Raw genomic sequence first — 25,023 nt, forward strand, 5'->3', positions numbered from 1 at the left:
TGGGAACTGACAACCTCACAAGACATCCGGCTGGTTTCCAATTCTGCCTCCAAAAAAGCACTATTTCCATGTGCTTTTGGGACAGGGCTGGCTGCTGAATTTCAGACCAAGCATCCCTGTCCCATGGTTCTTTTTTTAACATGAGAAGCAGCCCAGTCTTTAATCACTAGTGTTTAAAAAAACAATTGACCACCAGGGGGAAGTCACAGTAGTCAGCAGAAGCCTTGGGAACGCTGCTGATAAAAGCAGTGCATCTGAGTTCACATCCCATGTGAATGCACATATAGCTTTATATAAAATGTAAGCATTTTATATATATATTTTTCTACTTTACTTTTCAATCATTAATTCTGCCCAAAATGTCCCTGTAATTTATGACCATGATAACAGGTGAATTAGAATAAGGCCACTTACACAAACAGCATTATTGCTTTTTGCAGAACAAGCAAATAATTATGAACTTTTGTCTTACCCTTATTAGCCACTATTTTACATATACTTTATATAAAGCTTTATGTGCATTCACATGGGATGTGAACTCAGATGCACTGCTTTGGGCAGCAGCGTTCCCAAGGCTTCTGCTGACTACTGTGACTTCCCCCTGGTGGTCAATTGTTTTTTTAAACACTAATGATTAAAGACTGGGCTGTTTCTCATGTTAAAAAAAAACCCAGGTTGTTTTAGAAAAAGATAGATGAGCTTCCTTTTTGATAACGTTTATGGTCATTGCCTAATTTTGATAAAACATCAGAGGCTGTTTCTTATTAAAGCAAAAACTTGGAACCAAGTATCAGTTGGGAAAAAGCCAGGAAGAAAAAATAATCTCAACTAAAGAGATGTTCTTGCTGACTAATTGGCTCACTAATTGCTCAAGTTATATAATTACACCTACAAACTGTGGATTGTGGACCACTACAAAATTAAAACTATAGTATTCACTTGTAGACAGTGCAACCAGTTTTGCAGTGCTTCCTTATGTGGTGGTTGTGTCTAGAGACCATCAGATGGCCTAGCAAAGGACTCTGCCTTACTGGAAATCAAACTAATCCAGTCCATGGGAGCTTTTGTGCTTTTTGCTTTTTTTTTCTTTTGCATTCACTTGTCCTCTGACTTGGGCAGAAACTGTTTCAATTACTTGCATTTCTTTTTTTTCTTTTCCCTATTTTTTTTTTTTTTTTTTTTCCCCAAAGCTGCTCTTTAAAAGCATTGATCTTGCTATTCCAGGTTTGGAGTCCTCATTTTGTAGGTTCTTGATTACCCATTTGTAGGGCTTCCTTGTATCTTCCTTAACTCAATAGCTTGGAAGATGCCCGGTTTCTTCAAATTACTAGAACAACACTAGTCAAACTCTGAAGCAACAGAAAAAGGGCCTCTCCAGTCAGCCTTGCCCTCTACTTACAGAAGAAAGTCGACTCCCAGGAGATGGTTTTAGCTTGCCTCAAAAAGTAAGGAAATTAAAACCACTAGAATCTGAGTACTTCCCCAAACTTGAAAACTTACTGGCAATTTTCAATTAAATTTGACAGAAGTCTCAAAAACTAGTAAGTCCCTGTAAGTCTCTTGAAACAATAGCTGGATAAACAAACAAACAAAAGAAGTGCTGATGTATAGGAGCAAGGGCTCCTGCTGTCTCTCCCATGTGAGCGCAGTGGCCTTTGGCTGCTGTCTTTTCCCCTTGAGGCCAGCGATCTTACTTGCATTTCTCAAATCTTTAAAAGCAGCCTCAAATATTATTCCTTTGTTCTTCCATTTTCTCTGTCCCAACAGTTTCATTTTTGCTTCCTCTTCTCACTGCACTGAATGAGTTAACTTTTCATGCCTGCAAGCCTGTAAGGCCTCCCTCACTATAGCACATATATTGCAGACCACTATATTCTGAATACTGCCATTTAGAAAACTTAATTTGTCTCCTTAGTCCTACGAAGACTTGAAGTCCTTTACATCTTCACAAACACAAGGCTGAGCAATGTGTGGCGTGGGCTGCTGTCCTCTGGAAGGTAAGACGTTGTGTGTCAAGATGAAAGCATCCCTCTTCAGAGGTCTGTGGAGTGGGAAATGGGGCAGCACCCTCTGGAAGATACATTTCAAATACAGTTTATTATCAGAGGCAAATGTAGTTAATTCCTTAATGCAGCACCAGTCCTAGAAATTTTTAAGAAGTTAGGCACCAGAATTAGACTGTGTAAACCTTCCCTGTTCTGAAAGCTCAGGTCTGAAAGCTTGGGCACACATATTTGTACAGCACGGCAGGCTGGGGACCAGGATGCTTTTCCTCCAGTTATATCCAAAATATAACTGAAAGCCAGGCAGAATTAAACACAATTTACAGTACCAGCGTAGGTTTTTGACATGATGCCATGTTTTTTCTTCTCAGCTGGCAGGTGAACCACACTGTCTTCTAAATGTCTTTTATTTTCATCTGAGCACCTCAGGGTAGGAAAGAGAGTACAACAGGCTGGCCAGGTCCTAGTGACAGGAGCTGTCTCCTGCCCTGCCTCAGCCTCCAATGTGTAACATACGCAAACCCATTACTTGCAAACTGGCTTCAATTTTATCCCACAAGGCTTCCTCAGGGGACAAAGCCAATGCTGCCAAATTCACATTTGGGCAAAATTCTCCAACCCCCAAATGAAGGATCCAGCTTTCAGTTATTAAGCATGATCTGAATTTTTCATCTGCTCACCTGTATGCGAGCACAGTAATGAATTTTCAATGTACTTATTTTTTTTTTCCAAAAAACTTTTAGGATGACAAGTTTCACAATGTTCCTTCTTGCTTATGGTCACAATGGATCACATCTACTGTCTGTCAAAAGTCCTGTTGACATGTATTTATCTTGACAGGTTGGTCTAAAGTTTCCACTTCATGTGTACAAAGAGCAGCAAGAGATCCCTTCAGAGATTAAAAATGATGGCAGTTGGATTTATCTGCACCCCAGGGAGCATGACTTGGGGGTAGATTCCTACAAGTAGCACATTCAGTTACTTCCATCTTCCCATGATACCAGTTGCTGCTTCTGCCAGTTCTCTGCAATGTTCTTTCCTAAGGTAATAGGAGTGGGAAGACTGAGAGGGAAAGGGACAGAAACACAAGAAAGGACAACTGGCTTCCAGAAATTCTTGAAATCTCATCTTCCTGCTTTCTCCCTAACTCTTCTTTCAGAGAAGAATATACTTCCGCATTGTAGAGTATTTCTACATACGTTATTTCTCTAGTTTCCCTACTAAAATGGGCCAGACAGTGTATGAAAAGAATTTGGTTCCCAAATCTTTTGCCACCTCTCCTACATGGAGAAACAAGGAAACTCTGTTTTTCTAGAAACAATGCAAAAATAGAAGATGAATACAAGAAAAAATACCATTGTGGTATCCTCTTTAATTCCCTCTGGACTTATACAATCACTTCAGTGAGAATAAACCAAAAGGAAAAGGTCTGAAAGGAAAATGTAGCAACTATACGTATTAGTACACTCTGGCAAACATGCACAAAGAACGTACGTGTGTCTCCAGAAATGGTTATTGTATGAAATCTTTTGTCCCAACAAAGCCCAGGGAACTCAGACTGCTCTTTTCAGAAATGACTCTTTAATCAGAACAGAAACAGCTGTATTCCATATATCCCAGTCAATGCATATTGCTGGAAAAATCAATAGATACCTGTACAGAAAAATAGGCAGCCCAGTATCTGGAGGTGCCAGAACTGAGACTATGCAGATGATAGAAACTGGAATAGCCCAGGGTTTCCAGTTCCACATAGTTGGCTCAGAAGTCTGACAAAGCGGCTCCTGAGTCAGTGATAAAATCCCCTTTTCAAGCATCAAGGCCAAACATCAACTTTCTGATGTATCTTGTGAAGCATTTGTATCTCCTGGAATTCAGGGCTCTCCCACAGTCTTCTCTGCAGAGCGCCTGCCCTCCTGCCCAGCCTGTTTCCGTCCACACACCGAACAAACCAGGTATGAAAAGAGCATTGCAATGGATTTTGTGTGCTGTAAAATATGTTATTTATAATTCCCTCACTTCATGTACTGTTTAAAAACAAGCACCCAGAATTTTGTATGTCAGACAATTGGTTTAGGACACAAAATCCTGATTTGGAATCCTGAGGGCTCTTCATTTCTAATTAAGATGCTTATTTTCTCTTACTCACTCTTACAAGTTTGGAACACAAGTGTTCCATTCTTTTTCTTTGCAGAAAGATGACTAAATAAAGCATTCATGGAAGTAAAAATTGAATAGGAGGAGAGTTCAATGGTAAATGGTCAGACAAATTCACATTTTTTTTCAAATGGTAGCATGTACATATAGGCAACTTTCCATAAATCATTTGGTAGCAATACATGAAGTCCTGCAACAACATGGGAACAACTCCTGCCAGAGTTGTTTAATGTCTTTTTGCACTTTGAATTCTTAATTACAGGGTGAATCAGATGTGATTTTTACTGCTAGTGTAAACAGAACAAACAGTGAAATTTTAAAACCACATTTATTTTTAATACAAAATCTGTTGCACTATTACAGAAGTGAGCCTGTATGTTTACCCCCACATGCACAGATAATTCAGCATCTACAATTAAATAAGAGTAAAATTATATTTCTCTTTTACTAAAACCATTGGCAAATATTATTATGAAATGTTCTCTTTGTGCTTCGTAATCAATGTCTGTAGAATTAATTTCTTATTTCGGTTCTCATTAAGAAAACTGAAAAACGGAAAGCTCGAAGGTGTGAAAGCAGCTTATTACAGCTCGCTTACACTTGTGATTGCTTTATTTGTGCTTTACCTACAATATATACATGAAAGCTGCAAGGTGTACTATGGTCTAATGTGATGCACGGGCAAAAGCTCTGAATGGTTCAATTAGGAGTCTGCAGTAAATAAGTAGAACGGTTCACTAGTTTGTTTTCACGGCAAAAAAAAATATATTTAAGTAGATGCTTTAAAATACCATGCACACCATTGGCGATAGTACTTCTTACACAGTACAACATAAGCTTTCTTGGTTTATTTGTCTGTAACACCTAGAAGCAAATAGCATCTACGCTTTGAGTGTATTTACAAATTCAACAAAATATCTACATATAAAAAGCTTACTTAAAATTAAACTTGATGCAAGTTATGAAAAACCAATTTATTGGCAAATGAAACTGAGCATTCCTTCAACCATAGGTTGTTATAAAAATTTATATTTGGAGGTAAACATTTGATTGATATAGTATGCGAGAAAACAATTTTGTGACCGATAATGGTAATCCTTTACCACTAAACCGTATTAGCACTTGTCAGGTCGAATTCTGCGGTTCCGAGCGGTAACCCCCGCGCTGCTGCAGGGTGTCGATAATGACAAAGCTGCCACAGTGATCAGGCTGGGACACAGAGGGAAATGCGCTCTCGCTGGTGCAGTCGGCTGGTTTGGTTTTTTAACAATTTCTTTTCCAAGGGTTTATCCTTGCTGTGTTAGTAAGTAATTGAATCCTGGCTGTGTTTTTTGTTGTTGTTTTTCCTAACCCTCTAAGGCTGTGAAAGTATGTTGTGTTGTAACTGTCTAGCGTGTATTTATTCTATTTTTAAAGGAAAAAAAGTCTTCTTTGTGTGATTCAAAATATTTAAATCCTTCCGTTTTTAGCACAACAGTTTCATAACACTTTTTTTTCCTCCGCATTTTTACTTTATTTGGCAATGACAGTAGTCTGCTAATCACAGTTTACTGCACCAACTGATTTAGTAGTACAGCGCATTATGGAATGCATATTGTATAAAGGCACTGAATGTATTTTGCCCTGTTTTCTGGAATATTTTCTCTCATTTTAAAGTTTTTCTTTCAGTGACTGTACAAATTCCAAAATGCATTGCAATGCGTATCTTTTATGCCCTAAAATCAATCCAATGTGTTTCGATGTAAAAATAGAACACTGTACTGCTGTAATACTTGATAGATTAAAAAGGCTATAAAGTAATAGGAGCAAAGAGCAGATAATAGGGTCTCATTAAGCATCAGCAAATGCAAGTGTCATACTTAAATCATTTAGCAATTATATACTGTACATACTGTTCCTAACTGTCTTGCAAAAAGACATATGATAGCTAGACATTAAGTCACCAATTTCACAACAATGTCCACAAAGACATTGAAGTTCTATATAATACTACTGTAACACTCTGACAATGAAAACGGAATTCATACCCAGGGATTCAGCTGAGGACTGCATAACAAATTGTCAAACCATGTTTTCCTAGTGTACACAAGATTATCCGTGAATTGTGTAGCATTTTTTTTCCCATGCATTATACTGTATTTTCAACAGGAAACAAAATTACAAGCCGTTTTTACTGTTTGTGTCAGTTCCTTTTAAAAAAAAAGTAAAAATAGCCAAGTTTCGAACAAAATTTGAATTTTGTATTTTGATACATACCACTTAACGTGTCATTACGCTGTATAACTGTATTGACCTGCATATTCTCATAGCATAAACATCATGTGGTGAGGAGCTCCGTTACCTGCATGTTCATAGTATGAGATGGAGGACGTACAAGTGCTTTAAACAAACTGAAGACACAAGGGGACTGAGTTCTGTGGTTACACAAACGAATTCATGGCATTTACAGGAGAAGGAGCCTCAGAGCTTTCATTTCCTTCTGCAGGTTCTTTCTCTTTTTTACCACTATATTGTCCAATAAAGGAGCCATCCTCATTGAACTGACCATTTACACCTTCTCCATAATCAACTAAACTATCATCACTGTCTTCTTTTTTCACAGTTCTGTCTGAAGGTGTCCGGCTTCCCTTTTTTAGAGGTTTATGGTCCTCTGCATCACTGGAGACACAAACAAACAAACAAAAGGAATTAACCGACATATTATATATAAAGACAAATCTCAGCCATGCATGCAGAGTTTACAAAAAGCAAGTGTGCAGCCCTAGAACCCTTTAGTAAACCCACATCACATTGTAGAGACAAATCAATATGATGCAGTTGACATGAATACATGGTGTAGGAATGGTTTAAACAGAGAATGTCTTCAGTGGAAGGAGGTGGGGCTTGTGGTTTCTTTTTCTTCCCCCCGCATCGTGCATGACTTTTCAATTATAAGACCTGTGCCCTTGGCTTGGAAGCAATTTAGATGCAACTGCAAGCATTAAAAAGTGGGTTTAAAGTTACCAAACAAAAATTTATTTGTTCTCCAAAGTAGCGAGCTTATGATGTGCTGTGAAGTTAGTCTGTTAAACTTCTTAATTTCTTTGGCTCCTTGAACATGAATGAAGAATGAACTTGGTTAAATGAAATATACTGATTTTCTTTACTAGTATAAAGAAAATAAAAGTGCTGCATTTCAAATACTTTGTTACATAATGCAGGCCAGACTTGCAATTTTCAGCCTTACCTTTCAAGAGACCTACATATTCCATTAAAAGGGTGCGGAAGAAACAAATGAAAATAGCCTAAGAAGAAAAGCAAAGTCCATATCCTGATAGTGATCAGTATTTTATCAATAATTAGTTGCTCTTAAAATTGTGAAACATTTACTGTATAGAGGTAAAAGCAACAATTCAGCGTACAGCAGCTATAGTTGAGCAGTTAAGAGCATGTTCAGTTTTTTTTTCATTACTTATCAGATCAACCTCCTTATCCTAATCCATAACTGAGAACATATTCTGACAATGATGGTGATGATGGAGGACAACACAAAAAGGAAAGAGGCAGGGTGGAGAGATCCCTGCAGCAAAGCACTGTGGTCTTTCTCTGGTCAGTGGGAAAGCTGCAGCAGCACCAGCCTCCCCAAAGGAACGTGCAGCTGTGCTGAGCTTGTCTTGCATGAAACAGATGTAGCCGAGGTCTTTTCAAAATCCTTTACTCTGTACTTCAGCTTCATGATGAAGATTCCTGCAGCAGCTCTAGAGCATTTCTAATTAAAAACCACTATTGCCAGCTGCACTTTTGGGTGCATAGAGAGCACAAAAGCGTAAGTGATTTTTGATTTTTTATTTAAAGACACCCAGCTTACGGAAAATATAAAGAAACGTGTACAGAACATCAAGGAAATAAAAATATATTTACAATATCCACAATATTAGGCTAAACATACACTCAGCAAATTATTTTAACTATGTAATTCCTAGAAACAAATACCTTTGTTCTTCCAATAACTGTATTTTCTGCTTTTTTTCTAATGAGTATCTTTGAACACCCAGAGAAACCATATATTTGTATACAGCACATTCACGGTCACACAAATTATATTGTTAACTAATAAATGCCCCGTTGAGACACACTTCACCATTGCCAGAAAACCATTATGCCAATTTTCCATCAAGCTGCTTCTTCCCATCTCAGCATCTTTTTTTTTTGGCTTTGGAAGGCTCCAAGTGTTCACATTCTAAAAGGAATACACCTCTAATATGCATACACTTACAGAGAAAGCATACCTGAGGTTTTATTCTTCTATACATATACAAGAAAGAAGTGGTATAAATATCTATCATTAATGTGCAATAAACCCTTCATGTTTAAAATACACAAAGGCAAAGACTCTAAACTTGACTGTATCAATCTTGACTTCAAGTTATTGCTGTATACATGGCATGAGGATAAATATCATATAATTGTTCTTCTGTGCTCACTGATATTGCAAACATACAGGCAAGTACCATTGAAAAGAATGCTACTCCAAAATGTCGAGCATCCAGCAGCAAAGTGCAAATGTTTGTAACACTGCAAACACAAGCAGATTACGAAGACATCGCTGAAGAGAGTTCATTTTGAAGGACCCTATATTTGAAAGGTTGAAGATAGAATTGAGTATTTAAAAGTCACATGCAATGCAGTTTTTCCATTGCTCTCATCAGAGGGCACTAAAGTCATTAAAACAGACCAGTCACGTCAACTGAAGACCAAATGCTCACTTTGAAATAGACTCCAGTCCTACTGCCAAACCACAGGGGTTAATGCTTTCTGGGTAACACCATTTAGTACAGAACACTGCGCATATGGTTTGCTGTTTAATTTTAGGTGGATGACTTCATAATTGCTTACACTTTAATATGTAGGAGTGAAAATAAATTTGCATTTGTACCATATTCCAACTGGTCAAGAAACTCTGCACAAATATTCTAAAGTGTGACCCTATCCCGTATAATTCACTAGGCTGGAATTACAGTACATAAAAAAATACACCGTCCCTGTATTAAAAATATCCACATTTTTGTGTTTAATTCAACATAAAGCTCATTTTTCATTTATAGATAAATCTGGGTAAGGGAACTTCTGCTCTTAAGGATTTTTGCATTGGCGTTTTTGCAAACAAAGTTTATTTACAAGGCAAACAATAAAGAAATACTTACACAGTTGGTTGCATTGTGTCTGTGATTTTTCTATATTTTAGTAATGACGCAGATTCTACTGTCTGTATAATTAAAAACAAACAGACAAACCCGCAAATTCACCCAGGAGTGCACCTGCACAGGGGTGGGCACTGGTGTAAGAGCACGGTTACAGCAGATGCAAAAATTGAATTGGAATCTGGGGATTCCCTCCCTTTTTGCACTACACAAGTCCAGAAAGAAGTTCTGCCAAGACTCTGGCAGTGGAAAAAGATGGGGGATAATCCAGGGTGCTTTCCACTCCTTGTTCAGGAAAAGGAAAAATATGCCATGGTACCATTTATTCTTTATCAAACTGGATTATGACTCTTGTATTAGATGAACAGAATGTCTTGGGTGGAAGGGAAAGAAACTGAGGAATGAAACCACCAAAACAGCAAGCAGGAGAGAGATAAAAAAAGTGAAGACATCGATGTTTTGGACAGCACTTTAGTACCCGTGGGGGTGCAAAACAGAGAAGGGAGCCTGGTGCTCTGGGGAAATGAATGTATTTTCTGTTTGCTGCCAAGAAGCAAACGGCAAAAGCTGCTGAATTGCATTATGAATATGGATGCCCAAAGAGCTATAGAACACTTTCGGTTGTAGAATATATAACACTATATTGCAAAAACTTGTTAAAGCCATAAATTTTGATACAGTATCTGCAAGATTTGCTAATCTTGCTTATGATTGTTCACAAAACTATTCCAAAATGTGACCAGGATAGGTCATAATTTCAGTTTTTGTTTGTTTTCCTTGCTGACTTTTATGCTTACCTAGTGCAATATTGTGAAATAAAGAATAAAATGCAAATTGGCTTGACTAAAATTAGAGGGGAAAACTGAAGAAGTTTTTCAAAAGTGTCATGTATACAGAGCATACAATTAACAGTGAGACAAGAAGTTCTGTGAGGGAACAAAACAAGAAGTGGGTATGAATTCTATATTTAGTTCAGACAGCCATGGAAGTTAAGAGTAGTGATACTTTTACTATTTGCTGTCTTACAAATAAAGTCTATACTTGTAGCTTTTTAACGATGAAAGTTTATCAATGAAGACTAATAGGTACCAGTTATTTTGGTAAGTACTGGTATGTACCATACACATTTCTTGCCCTTTTAGTAAGAGCAGTATTTAAGATTAAAGCATACCCTAAAAGCATGATTTAAATATTTTTCATAAACGATTGCTAATATATTAATACATTTCTTTTTCTTCTTAGTTAAATGAAAAACATACCAAACTTTCAGATAATGATTAAGACATATAAGAATGAGGGAGGTGACAGTAACATGTGTAAGTGCAAAGTAAAATCTTGTTTTTTTAAAAAATCAAAACCTTCTATTTCACAAGCTCATCAGTTATTGAAAGAAATATGTACCTTGAAATGTCCTTTCTTCTTTCAACTTTTCCATTTTTCTTCCTTAGATATGGGCACATGCAGCAACCAGTCAGAATGGGGCAGACAGTTTTACGATGCCTCTGCAGTCCAGCAGGCAACTAGTTCCCGCTAAACTTTGCCACATTCATAGACATGCAAAAAGACTCAATATATGGTTAGCGATATACTACTTTTCCTTATAACACAACTGTCAGGTGAAAGGCAACATAAAACAAACAAAATGGGTAAAGCACTCTGGGCTTTGCAGAAAGATGATGCAGAAGATGAGAACTGTTTGCAGTAAATTCCTTTTCTGCGTCTTCAGGTCAACGGCCCAGAAATGTTTAAGTATAAGGAGTCACGTAAAGCCGCAGAAGTACCATACACTGTGGCTTCCCTGCACCATCCAGGAGAATCTTGGCCCCAATATCTACTGGGATTCTGCTCATGCTCCTAAATTGCTAGGACCATGCAGATGCAAAAAGCTTTCCCTGTACACTTATGCACTTGTATCAATCCAGACTTCAAAACATTTTGCTGTTTCTAATCTAGCTAAGACATAAGCACATCTACATTAGTTTTCTGAGTAGATTTTCTTTAGCACCTCTCTAATACTCAGTACTCAATCCTGGCAGAAGCTGGAAAAAAATGGGAGATTAAGCTCTGGCTTTAAATGACAATGGGTTGAAAAAACAGTTGTTAGTCAAAGAACCTGACTTACTCCTTGTGAAAATTTTAAAGAAAAATCTGCTTGAGAGACATTTCATCAAACTTCGCACCTTTGCTGTTTCTGGTGGAAAATTATACAAAGGGAAATCAAAGCACTGATTTAAAAAGTAGCGACACAGATGTTCAAGAACTAAAATAAGAACTATCAAAGAAAGCACGTGTGTCAGTGAGGACACCATAAGACCACTGCCAAATCCATTCAGACTATTCAGAGACAAAATTCTTCAGGCAGTCCAGTAACTTACTTCACCTCTTCTGCTAGAAGGGACTAAGTTTAGAATTATGGTGCTGAGCCACAAATCATTGTTAGGTCCCCCTGGAAACACACCTAAGGTGCAATAAAACTTGAATAACTACAAGAGAAAAAAAATACTATTGTAGTTGTTACAGACTATATCCTCATCATTAATCAACCCAGAACAAGAAGGAAGAGTAATATATTATCTAGCAATCTCAGAACTCTCCACCAATCATTTCCAGAAAGCTTCTCATAGCGTATCCAAGAATTTCCAGGAAAAATAATGTGTCAAAATGTTGAAGAGGCAAAATAATCCAACAAAATGTGCGGACATCCTGCATAGCATCACTAGCAGTCCTGCTGCTGTAGTTGCCTTGTCCTTTTTGAAACTTCCTAAGAACATTTTGCAGACTTCAAGGAGATGCCAGGCTTTCTGACTTCCCGTGACATTAACTAAGAAGTGAATGCTTGCAGTCTCTCCCTACCCATGAATCCGCAGGTCTGTAGATGACATAACTTCTTAATTTCTCTTCATTTAGGGTCCAGGATGGAAATTTAGGCTGCTTTGTATGTCTATACTGACCTGAACAGGGTCTCTAGGTAGGCTTTAAATATAAAGAACCACACATTTCTGATACTTCTTATATTTCTTGCAGTTTCTTGGTGTAAGCACTGACTGTCCACAGTCTTCTACAACTCAGGAAACCACTGGGACTGTAGTGCAATCCGTTTGCCACAGAGGTACAATTTCCCCTTATTGTGTAAAGGTGCAGGTCTGTCTCCAGTCACAGTAACATTGTGTACCCCATCATTATGTGGGTCCTGAACCACCTGCGTTATTTCCTTCATTAGATTGATATGGCAGGAAAATCCAGTGTTGGCAGGTTGTGCAGAAAGTACTCCCTTAAATGAAGTTGAAGAGTGCAAAACACTGCGCAAGCCCAAACCATCCCAAGAATACAGGGAAGCCTGGAAACTGAATGTGACAAAAACCTCCCCTAAAATTGAGAGCTATGACTTCTATAGAAGATGTCAATTAGTAATTAAGATTTACGTAATTTAATAATTTACATGTTATTTTGAAACAACTACTTTCCTAAGCACTAGGCTTACTTGTTCAGAATTATTGAAGTGTAATCAGTATAAATTTCCAAGTCTTTCACTGTTCCCACTTCCTGAGAAAGGAGGAAGCAAGTTTATGTTCTCAGAAAGTTCCTCTTGATGGTCTGATGTCTCTGTGGAAGTCAGATGTCCTTTCATACTTGGCATGAAATGATTGTGAGACCTTATACTTTCCCTTCCCTCCTTTAAACTTCGGAGGAGAACGGAAGGAGCTCAGACACTTGTGAGGATAAGAAAGGGAAGAGCTTCCAACAGAGCTCCTTTTTTTCAGCTGACGTAAGGAGTGTTTGTGTTCTGAGAAACCCTTCATGATCTGAACCAAGGATTCACCAAACAGCTTGCCACCCGTGTATGGTAAAGACAGCAGTTTACATTTCAGATCTAGCAATGAGGTCCAAGGACGTAGCCATATAGCTCTCCAGGCTACAGTGAGGCATGCCATATTTTTAACGGTGAGTCTCAGAGAATCCTCAGCTGCATCGTGGATAAAATTAGCTGCAATTTTACACAGCCTGCGTTTCCTCTGCACGGCACCAGATGGGACCCATTTCTTTTGGAATCTGGCTTGTTCTTCCTCCAACCATATTAGTAACGCTCTAGAAGCGTAAGTGCAGTAGATAGCTACTCCAAGCTGGGCGGCAACTAGCTTGAAAGATCTTTTAATTGCTTCCTCAACCTTTCTATCGGTAGGATCTTTAGGGAGAGCATCTTTATTAGCAGGCACTGATAGTATGGAATCACCAGTAACCAATGCCCTGTCTACCTGAGGCAAGGTCCCCCACAAAGCAGCTTTATCCACTGGGAGAGGATAGAGCTTACGTAGGATTGCTGGGGCTTCATGCTTTGCTTCAGGATTACCCCAAATCCTACAGACAAGGTCCTCCACTGCTGAATGGACAGGAAGCGCATTATCTACCTCACCTTCTTCAGAGCAGACAGGCAGTTCTTCTGAAACACATTCAGATTTGGGATATTTTAGCATCAGCGCTCTCTTTATGTGCTTGAACAGATAATTCTGATTTGCCATGTCAAACTTACGGAGAGGATCTGGTCCTTCTTGGTCTTCTGTAGGGGATTCAGATGACACCTCCCCATCTCCAATGGATGAGTCAACCTCAAATGCTTTGGCAGCCTCAGATTTTTCCTTCCCAGAAGCTGTTTGATCTTTTGAACTGTCCATATGGTCAGACGTTTGGGAAGAGCTCCCAGTTGCTTCTAGAGGAGCCACTGGAACTTCTGTAACTGGCACCCTGGGGTGCTTTTCTGGATGAGACCTTGTCTGTGCCACAGAAGTTATATTTTTTCTGGCTGCTGTTAAAGCATCCTTTAAGACAGTAGCTAGCTCAGGCAAAATTACAGATTTCATTAATGAATTCTTTTCAGATTCAGAGAAGTGAGCAGTAGAAGGTCTTACTTTCCTGTGGTAGGAGCCCTGAGTGTCCTCTGAATCTGAGCTGCAGTCTGGGGTCTGGCTGAACCAGTGCTGGAGAGAAGAATGCTGCCTTGCCAGTGAGCCACGAACTGAGTTGCAGCTGAGGGGTTGCTGGAGTGGGGACGGTTGTCCTGCCTGAGAATCTGAGCCCTCCTCTGACCCCATTATATGTTGCTCAGAAGCATGATGTCTAGAGCCATGCCTGTACTTCCATCCATCTGACCCCTTTTCCTCTTGGCAGAGGGAAGCAGAGACAGAACTAACCCTTGTAAGCTCTGCAAACTGCCTAGCCCTCCTCCTGGTGTAGGAGGTCTCTGATCTGGTGCTGGAGTATTGATCCCCTGACCTTCTGAAGAAGTTGGATCTGTCAGATCTCACAGACTTTGCTTTGGTAAAGTCAGGGTCTGCTTCAGGAGAATTGGCACAGCTACCTTTTCTTTTCTTTTCCTTGTCCAGTTTCTTTCCTGTCCAAGCAGACATGGACCTGAAGTGATGAAAAAAGTTCTAAATACTCGAATTCCTAGTTCGTTCAAAAATTACTTTTTTTTTTTTTCTTTTTTTTTCTTTTTCAATGGAAACCCTATACCCTTTTTTTTCCTCATCATGACCAGTGCCATGTGAGGCAGACAAACTGGGAACTGAGTGACTGCAGTGATGCTGGGCTGCAGAGAAGGTGCCAAGATATCTTCTGTAATCTGACTGGTTGCTGCTGCTGCCCTGTCTCTAAGGAAAAAAGAGGAAAGCCCAATATAGACTAATTACACAGAAATACATTTTAGAACGGAGTTTTTGCATGGTAAATGGGATAAGCTCTTTCATGTGAACAAGTCTGAAAGCTTGGCATGCATCTGTCCATATTCCCCAGACGTGAGGTGGATGAATGCACTACAAAATAATTTAACAAAGCACTAGATGATTCTATAGATTAACTCAAGACACTTAAATATGGAGACATAAATTCAAATCTTGCTAAAGGTTACACATGAAAGCTGACTTGAATAGTTTTATTCTAGGCATGGGGAAACACATATTGAGGTCACATAATTTGTATGATTATGTACAAAGGTCAGTTTCTGCTGCTGAAAGTTCCAAGTATTGACAAACAGAGGAGCAATAAATGAGGACACAAACTGGACTGCCTACAAAAACTTATACAGTACTTATTTACATCTGCTTCCAAACATTGCTTCACACTTTTATCAGTTGAATTTAATTAATCCATATACACTTAATGCTGTAAAAAAATACTATGCTGAACTCACTAATCTAAGAACAGAGTATTACATTGGTTTTAAATCCAGGAAGAATAAACAGAAACTGCTCTTTGGCATTCAGAACTGTAAATCTGTTCCAGTCAGATCAAGAAGCTATGGCAACAGAGTGGATCCTTGAAAAAATGTCTTTTTCCATGTATGACTGTAAACGTCACATCTTTAAAATAATAAAAGGCTTTTACAATGGTTTTGACACAGGAAGGCACTGTGAAGTCTATTATACCACCTATGTAAAGCATATAGGTACTGACATATTCAGAAAATAATATTATTTTCTGTACTAATCAAAACCCAACAAATACAATGCTGCTTATTTAATAAGCTATAATCGTAATTGTTATATGAACAGACTTGCCAAGGCATGCTTTTCATCATGCCAGAAGATTCAGCTAGACTACATTTTCAATAAGGAAGAGAGACAGGAAAACGAGGTGTGTTGCACGCTTTGAAGCTGCTTGCTATCGTCTTGTACTGAAATACGTGAAAGGAAAATTTGTTTTTTCTTGTAGGATATTCCTTCACCTCTGTGTCCAACATCACTTGCTTGTTATTGAATTAGGTGTTAGTACTGGCAGCCATTTTAAAATGCATTTCTTTTCCAGCTGATGTAACACCAGATTGTCTTTATTAGGCTCCAATTAGAAATGTATTTTCAAAAACCATAATGCTAAATGTGCCCTAACTGAAAGGACGTTGTACCTGGTATTTCACCTTTCTGAAAGACGGATTCATAAACAAAGATTCTTCACTATGAGATAATTGTGTTTGAATCCGGATTTCACCTTGCATTAGTGAATGGGTTATTCTAAGTTTGGATGTTTAATTTTTTTTCTAATGGTGCTGTTCAAATGCTACCTATAATACTACACAACACAACCGGGAAAAAAAGTTAGTTTAGAATTAATAAGTATGATATTATATGCAGTATGTATGTGATATGAGCAGTGAACAGGACAAACCACATCAGTTGCTCACCTGTATTCACCAAATGTTCCATCATCTTCCTTCATAGGTTGTATTTCTGGATCAGCATGTGCATCCTCCTTTTCCTTCACTAAAATATTGGAAATAGTAATTTTTATCACTAAACTGCAAGATGAGAAACTTTAAGCCCTGAATTTCTCAAACTGATCACATTGGCAGGAGCTTGGTTTGAGTAAAAATCATTTTTTGAACTGAGGCCTTAGGCTGCTAAGTTTCTTTTCTTTTGTAGGAAAAGATCTGTTCATTAGTCACAGAATTTAATTTTCATTCAAGTACAAAATACCATATGCCATTCTGCATTAGTAAAAGTTTTTCTTCCTTTCATTTCCAGCACTGAAGAGAAAGGTTTTTTTTTCTTTTAATCTTACTAAAACACTTTCTTAACTTACATTACTAATAGAGCTATTTATTGAAATGTGAGTAATTTAGTTTTATTTATCCATGCTCCATTTTCCTCTTGATATTCCTTTCAACTGACTGATAAAACTGAATCAGAATCACTTCAGTTCACTGTCAGTTTGTACACTTTATGCTTTCATTTCCAGGGAATTTGAATTAGTATTTCAAGAATTATTAATATTGGAAAAATAGGTACGGTCTGTTAATTTCTTCTTTTCTATAACATGATCAAAAGCAAAACAAAACCACCCACACCACAACGTAAATTTATCCTTGTTATAGGTTTAGTCATCATTCACTGTTGAAAATAAATTCATGCATGTAACTTGTCCCTATAAAAAAACCTATGTAGCATTGTGGCGTTTGACACAGAAAACCACTAGCACGTGAGATAACAGATGTTTATAGAAGACATATATTCCTATAAGTTAAGATGGTTGACAGAGTGAAATAAAATACTGACTTCTAGAATTATCTTCATGGTTCTTCCCTTTACATTTCCATTTCTGTTTTTCTGGTGCCTACGTAAACCTTTCTCTTGTTTAGCAGACACAGTTATATAATCCAATATACAACCTCTTATCTTTTACTCTGGTAATTTCCACACTTAATTTGTACATCATTAATTTTATGCTGTTATTTAAGATGATATGAATCATTCCTGACAGTATTTTCTAAGTCTATAATTACAACAATGCGTAACACCTTGAAATCCATTTGCCTGCTATAATTTCATACAGCAATAATTTATTACTTTTTCAAACCATAGGCAATCTCAAGAGGACATGCTAAAATTATGACAAAAAAAAGAGTTAATAAATGCATGCTTTGCATTTGTCACTATCTGTGGAACAGTACATTTCCAATGACACAAGAAATACAATTATAATAGCTCTAGAGTCACTTCTATAAACATACTGAATCTGTAAATCTTGTATACAGCCAAAGTCTACCATATCTACTCAATGGATAGCATTTTATACATGTTCGTGTGTATATGTGTATGCATATGTGCATTAAAAAACTAATACCTTACTTCTATTACAGTAATGCTGCAGAAGCAGGGAAAGAAGGGCATAGCAGGGATGCCCACAAAGTAATGACAACTTTCGCATCCAGTTGCCTTCTACGCTTTTACACAAAGTGTGTTTTATTCCCTCCTAGATGGTGGGTTACTCTGAATCTTCCCTATTCTTTTCAGTTTCATCACTTCACTTGTTTCATCCTTGTAATTTTCCTTCTCTTTTCTCAGTTCCCTCCACTAAGAGTCACTGTTCCTGTATCCTCTGTAATCTCATTTCTCTTTAAAAAATCCAAATATTAAGAAAAAGCCTAAGATGGTATCTTCAGCCTGTCATTCAACTCGCATATAACACTGCGTTCCTTAATCATGTCTTTTCTTCATGGGCAGAAGCTTCTCTTTCTTCATTTTTGCTGTCGCTACCAATCTTTTCTGTTTCCATAAAACAATTTAATAGTTGGACTGGGCAGAGTAGGATCCTTGTACTTACTAAGGTGATTTTATCTACTTAGAGATTATGCTGAGTTCAGTTGTAAAATATTTGCCTATGAATAAGAAAAGTTTGAAAAATTCACTGACACTAGTTTTCAGAAGTGTGCTGGTCACAAGAGGGAGAAATCAAAACATTCTTTTTTCTACTTTTGTAAGTGCAGTCATCTTTTTCAAGTCCAAAAGAACAATATGAACTTAAAGAAGTTTGATCTGACTTTAAATAAGCATTCTGGAGTCTGGATATTTATATAATTTCCAAACCTTTGGAGTCTGTAATACAGGACAGAATTTTTTCCTGAAATCAAGATTTTACTTGAAACCTAACAATTGTACTTTCTGTTGTAGCTAGGAGAGAAAAAATAAATCAAATTATCCTTCGATGCCCAGTTAAAGTCCATTCATATCCACTCATAGCTCACAGCTGCTCTGGGATCCTATCGGGTCACGCTACTGTTCTAGGCAAACTGGTTGCCACTATCCTTTCCAAGAGAGCTTTAAGTCTATAGACCTACTCCATAATGAGACTGGGGAAATACATATATAAGACACATATACACATGCATACACACACATACGCCTTTTATAATAAGTACACCTAGAGAAAAGAGAGTTTTGGTAGAAGATAGTATGTTGTATAGTTCTAATTTTAATTACAAATTATAAAATATACTTTACCATTCCAAATACTAAAAAAGAAAAAGCCTAAAAAAGAAAAACTCTTATGAAGAAAAACTTGTAGAAGAAAAAACAGCCTAACTAAAGGACAAAAACTCCTAATTTGGCTGCAAGAATACAGAGGCTGAAGATAAGAGAGATTCTGAGGAGGGTAACGTATTTGAAACAAAATAATGTATGAAGGGTTTTGCCCTTTGAAATGTATTCCCAGTACATTAAAGTAACACAGGCGCTCTGATCTTGTATACGTTTCCACACTTTCTGACCAATTAAATTCTAACTCAGCTCATTTTAGTGGATAAAATCTATCTGTATTACACTTCAGAATAGCGGGGCAGGAGGACCAGGAATTTCAAACAAAGCTCAAATCTCTCTGGACTGCTAATGTGGTAATACAACCCTCCAGGAAAGAAGGAGATATTTTTCTTACGTTTAAGTGGATTGAGGTTTTCTACCAACAGGCAGATTGCTCCTGACAAGCCTACCAAATGATAATATTGATTCACCATATATACAATGTAAATGTAAACAAGCTGCTAATGTTATTTCTCCAGTAAACCTGAAATCTGTCTTAATGGATTACAGAGAGATGATTTTTACTCTCACCGTTACATATCATACCTGGATATTTGCCACCTTTATTCCTCCTTATGAAGCAAACAATCAGTAAAATCAAGATCAGAAGAGCAACAGCACACATAAGACCAATGAACCATCCTTGAGTAGCGATGTCTACCTGCCGACTTGCCATTGCTAGAGAACAAAAGAAGAAAAATGAGATGCTTTGCTGCATTAAAATGCTATGCTAATTCAAGTGAATAATAGCCAATATACATTGTTCATTAATTAAGGAACAATATTCACTGTAAAATTAGTATTAAGAAAATCAATAATACTATATTTCATGAATATTTTCATTATTTAAAATGTTTCCAAGTACATGTGCATAGAACATACTTTTGAGTAGGTAAGATTCTGCCAACATTTAAGCTTAGCAACTACTTCGAAAAACCTGTGCACATACTATGTTGCTTTTCAAAAAACCTCAAAAATATTCTCAACCATTTTACATTAAGCTACTGAAATGAAATCACAAATTGTAATTCACAGAAAGATGTCAATTACATTCTCAAAATGAATAAAATGCCAATACTCATTACCTAATGCACTCCTATTAGTCTGAAATGGGGAAACAGATGGGTCATTCAAGACCTTAATGTTCAATTTCAACTGAAAATCAACAATGAACCATCCTTTAAAGCCTTATTAAGCATCATGTTTTCTTCTTCTCCTCAAACCTTTACCTCATCCTACAATTTATCCTGATTGCCATGATTTAGCATTAGTGAGGACTTAACACAATGCAATTGGGAAGCCTTTCCTTGGCACTTTATCTTTCCAAATGCTGACTCAAGCTGGAGGATAATGTAAATGATAAGCAAACTACACAGGAAACAACACAGTCACTGATAAGGACAGGAATTATCCATGCAGCCTGGGGGTCAGATCCCTCCTACTGGTCTCCAACACAGTAGGAGGATTTTCTTGGTGAAGCTTATTTTCTCCTCCCGTTTGGAAACACGCTACAGGCAACTGGCCTTAGAATTTGCTGTTGGGAGAAAGCGGGAACGGTGAGAGGAGCTAGGAATGTGTGCTACAGACAGAAGACATGAAGGGGAGGAATATGGACATCCATCCAAACCTATCTTGTTCATCCTTCACCTTCTCCTCCAGCCCCAAAACTCAAGAGTCTGAAACTGTAGAAGGAGTTGCCCAGTAGACCTCCCTCTGTTTGGGAAGCAGAGACAAAGGTCACCTTCCCACATGAATAAGGAAAGTCACATGCAAAACACTTCCCATGTGTAACTCATATGGCATTTTGGCTCAGTATTTGCTGTTTTTTCTGGATTCATGAGATAAGGTTTTGGATTACTCACAGCCAGTAAGTTACCTAGGATTTTAATAATGATCTCAGCTCAGCAGACACTTCACACTACGACAAGATTATACTTCAGACCTTCAGTCAGTCTCTTTGTTTGGATGCTGTGAGTGCATCAGCTCTCGTGGCACAACACATTTCACACATTTCTACCAGGGAAGGTCCGCAGAGTTGCTTCCAGTGAAGTGGAGGACACAATGCACTAATAGCTTCACACACAGAAATATGAAAGTCCCAGAGCCCCATAAAGATTTCCATCTCTCCATAGAGAAGATATGTCTATACAGGAAGGCTCATAAGAACACATCAGAGAGGTTCTGTTTCAATGGACCATTGACTTTTCTATTCATAATTCCAGGAGATACGGCATAAACTCTTCCCCTTACAAAACACACTGGATGACAAGTGTCCTGTGCTGGTGCTGTCCTTTGAAGAACATCTGAGCCTTGCTGGGCAGACAGCTAGCTGACAAGGGACTGCAGTAGAATGGCAGGCACACTAACAAAAAGTAACAGTATTCAGTTACATGCCAGAATTCAAGCCATTGTCTCAATGTTATTTATCAGTTAAGCCAAAGGCTGAGACAGTGAGCTTGAAAGCATCAGCTCTCAATGGTCAGATGTGCCTCTGATGTCTGGGGACAGTATCTGCCCTCCATTCCATATGGAAGACCAGTGTGTATTCCACTTTAGAAGTACTAGGCTAAAAAAACTCTAAATTTTGCTCCCTCTTTTTGGTTTTACTAGGCAAAGTTATGACTTGATTTTCATTTAAAAAGATCAATGAATGAATGTGCCTGGTTATTGTGGAGTTATGATTAGATTTCCCAGCCATTGCTTAAAATTATGCTTTCTGGCATTTTAGAAAATGACTGTTTCTTCTGTGCACACCAATTTAAACTATTTTTGCATAAAAAATTCTACACGTTATATAGATATAAGTAACTTTTCTCTATAGATTATATTTATACTTTATGCACCATAAATAAATATAAAAATATAAATATATATGTGGCAGTCTTCAAAAGCAAAATCTCAAAAGAAATCTTCCTCTGAACTATAAATCAAACTAAAACAAATTTTTGTTTCCACATTAAGATTATAATTATTTTGACTTTTGCACATATGCATTTAAAATAAGGCATTAAAGGTTGTATAATACAAACTGTAACACAATGCAAAAGCACATTTAACATTCAAATGTAGTAAGGAATAGCATCAAGCAAAACAACTCATGCATAAAAATATGAGATAGATGGGAGAGAGTAAAGAGGAAAACTTACTTATGCAGTTTCCTGTATTCTTTAACTTATTGTGTATCCAGTAAGAAAGCGTTTCTAAATCTCAGTGCAACTTTAAAAATGGCACATTTCTTGCTTACATAAAGCAAATTATCTGCTTCAGGCAGAAAGACATTCACTCTTGGTGCACTTCTAGTGCAGGAATCAATGCAATACATTGTAACGGTATGTTAAAGAAGATAAACATGCACCCTATGAAGATGCTCTATAGCAGGGGTGTCAAACTCATCTTCACTGGGGACCACATCAGTCTCACAGTTGCCTTCAAAGGGGCGAATGTAATTTTAAGACTGTATAAATGTAACTACGGATGTGCCTCCCTGGAGAAAATGAGTTTGACAGCCCTGCTATAGAGGAATGCTTGTTAAATCAAAAAATGTGGCAAGCACCTCATATATGAAATATCGCACTTTCAATCCTAATTAAGGCCTTATTGCATATTCCAATATTTTCCTCTTTGTCCACTTCATTTTTTGCACTGTTCAAAAGCTTTGATCGAAGCTGAAGACAGTGGGACGCAACATTTTTCTGTAAGAAATAGGCTACGTGTACAATTTAATGCTGGACACTGAACCTTTCCTTTATCTAGAAGCACAAAAGGGTGCCTTAAAATTCCCTTCTTCCTTAACTACTCAAGAACATGAGCCAAGGTGACTGGGTATGTGCACAATTCCTTATCTACTGGCTCAGTATTTTTGTGCAGAATGACGCTTTTAGGAAGGTTTCCATTCAGCTTGTTTTGAATTGCATTCTAGTCTTGATGCTTACATTACTGCTGCTTTAGGCTTTGGATGTGTATTCGCATAAAATTTTACATATCTGCTTTTATACTACTAGCTGTCTCTGGCATAAATAACCTCTGTGTTTAGCCTGTGCATATTTGCTTGGCACTGTTATTCAGCACCATGTTTTCAAAGCTTTCCTGCAACATGATGAACTGTGAACAGAAATGGAAGAAAACAAAGCAAAAATTATGATTTTAGAAAGCGCTCACTTTCAAACAGGCATATTCAATATTTACTTTGTTGTCTGACAATTGTTACATATTGTTCAAGCATATTTTAATATTTAGACTACTTTCTTAAATCATAACATCCTGGAGTTGGTGAGGCTACTGCCAAATAACTGTGCACTGATCAAAATGGTTGGAATGAGCAGAAGTGGCTAGTAAATACACAATAAATAATAACAGCTGACCAAGAACATGCTGTGATGGCAATGACATATTCAGCATAAGACCAAAAAACTTCCCATAAAGCCGCTTCTCTGAGTTAAATGAACAAGCATTAGAGATTTGCTGATGAAGAAATATGATTGAAATAGGTACATAAGGAACACAACAGCCTCACTGATTCACGGGATATAGTTGTGACATCAAAATCTATACAACACCAGCATATGACAGGAAAACAAATATTTACAAGTAGGAATCTCTTAACACTGGTATAAATAGATATTACATTAGACATCAAATTGAATCTGCACTTCTGATTATGCAAGCATTTAAGTTTTTGTATTAAAACTGATTGTATACAGACTGTTAGCTCTAAAAGTATGTACTTGGCTCTACTAAAATACACATTATTTAAATAGAGCCATCTAATTATATTAATTAGAAATAAATGAAACAGGTCATCTTCAGTGCACAGCACACAGATGGAGTGTGAGCAGTGAGTATCTTGCTCCTAATATAAACAGACAAGGAGAGTGAACTGAAAGGATGGAAACATTCATAATCTACATAATAAATGTGCTAGCATAATCGAGGAGTTTATAAAACAATTCAACATTGCTCTAAAAGAAGAACATGCACAGATGCTAGCTACAACATCTCTTAGCTAGAAGCAGTTTAACTTTGCAGCACTCGATCTAGCAGGATTCTGACTAGGAGACAGAAGTGGTACGTGTGCCTCACCTGGACCTGTCTCAAACACATCCTCTGAACTCCTAAAACCAAACAGGCCCTCAGCACCAACCCGGACTTTATACGCTGTTCCTGGAGTTAAACCCTTTAACACAAAGAAGCTTCGAGAACCATTTACAATTTCTTTTTTCCAATCTTCTTTGCCTACAAAAATTTTAGGAAAACAACATATTGGAATTTTAATTTTATCTGTATTACTGAAAGTTTCTAGACAAAAAACTATCAAGTTACTTGACTAAATTATGGATTGGCTGAAAAAAACCCCCTATCCTCTCAACAAATAATAAAATCATATAAAATTGTGACTTCAAATAATATATTGCATGCAATATATTGAAGAAGACATTGTACATGAATTACAAACCAATTCTTAACATTTGTTCCATTGTACTAGAGAAATAATCTTTTAATTTAGTTTTTAAAAAGCTTATTGAACTTGCAGTTATAAAATACATTAAAATAGATTTTAATAATTTAATTAAATTACACTTGTGTAGTTTCAGTCAATATTTACTTTAGTCCACAAGTTCTGCTTCAAAATCTGAACCTATCGTATTTCCTGATCATTCTCTTATCTCTTTTTCTAGTACAGTCTCAGCTGCTTCTTCGACCAATATCCAGAAAAACGCATTTACATTTCAATTTTCAGTTAGGTCATCTTTAGTCATAACTTTAGAAGGACAGAGTATTTGAATAAAAGTAGCTTGGGTTTATTATCCGTGTTTTAATTGTTACTGGTATTATCAGAGATTGTTT

The 25,023-nt window shown here is 37.3% G+C and overlaps 1 protein-coding gene across 50 annotated transcripts in view; it reads right to left on the reverse strand.

Moving 5' to 3' along the window:
* Positions 1 to 4,466: 4,466 nt before the first annotated feature.
* NRCAM (neuronal cell adhesion molecule) overlaps positions 4,467 to 25,023 on the reverse strand; it is a 155,026-nt gene continuing 134,469 nt past the window's right edge. For 13 of the 50 annotated variants that reach the window (XM_065048685.1, XM_065048687.1, XM_065048684.1 and 10 more), the window contains 4 exons: positions 24,259 to 24,411; positions 19,726 to 19,857; positions 16,509 to 16,587; positions 4,467 to 6,815 (listed from right to left, as the gene is read on the reverse strand). In XM_065048685.1, coding sequence (XP_064904757.1) covers positions 6,578 to 6,815; positions 16,509 to 16,587; positions 19,726 to 19,857; positions 24,259 to 24,411 — 602 coding nt within the window. In that variant the 3' untranslated portion in view covers positions 4,467 to 6,577. Of the gene's footprint in view, positions 6,816 to 7,383; positions 7,442 to 12,693; positions 14,744 to 16,508; positions 16,588 to 19,725; positions 19,858 to 24,258; positions 24,412 to 25,023 lie in introns of those variants that run through there. The other 37 variants (XM_065048667.1, XM_065048659.1, XM_065048656.1 and 34 more) reach the window with 8 other exon arrangements.

Source organism: Columba livia, chromosome 1 (genome assembly GCF_036013475.1).
Source record: "Columba livia isolate bColLiv1 breed racing homer chromosome 1, bColLiv1.pat.W.v2, whole genome shotgun sequence".
NCBI classification, from domain to species: domain Eukaryota; kingdom Metazoa; phylum Chordata; class Aves; order Columbiformes; family Columbidae; genus Columba; species Columba livia.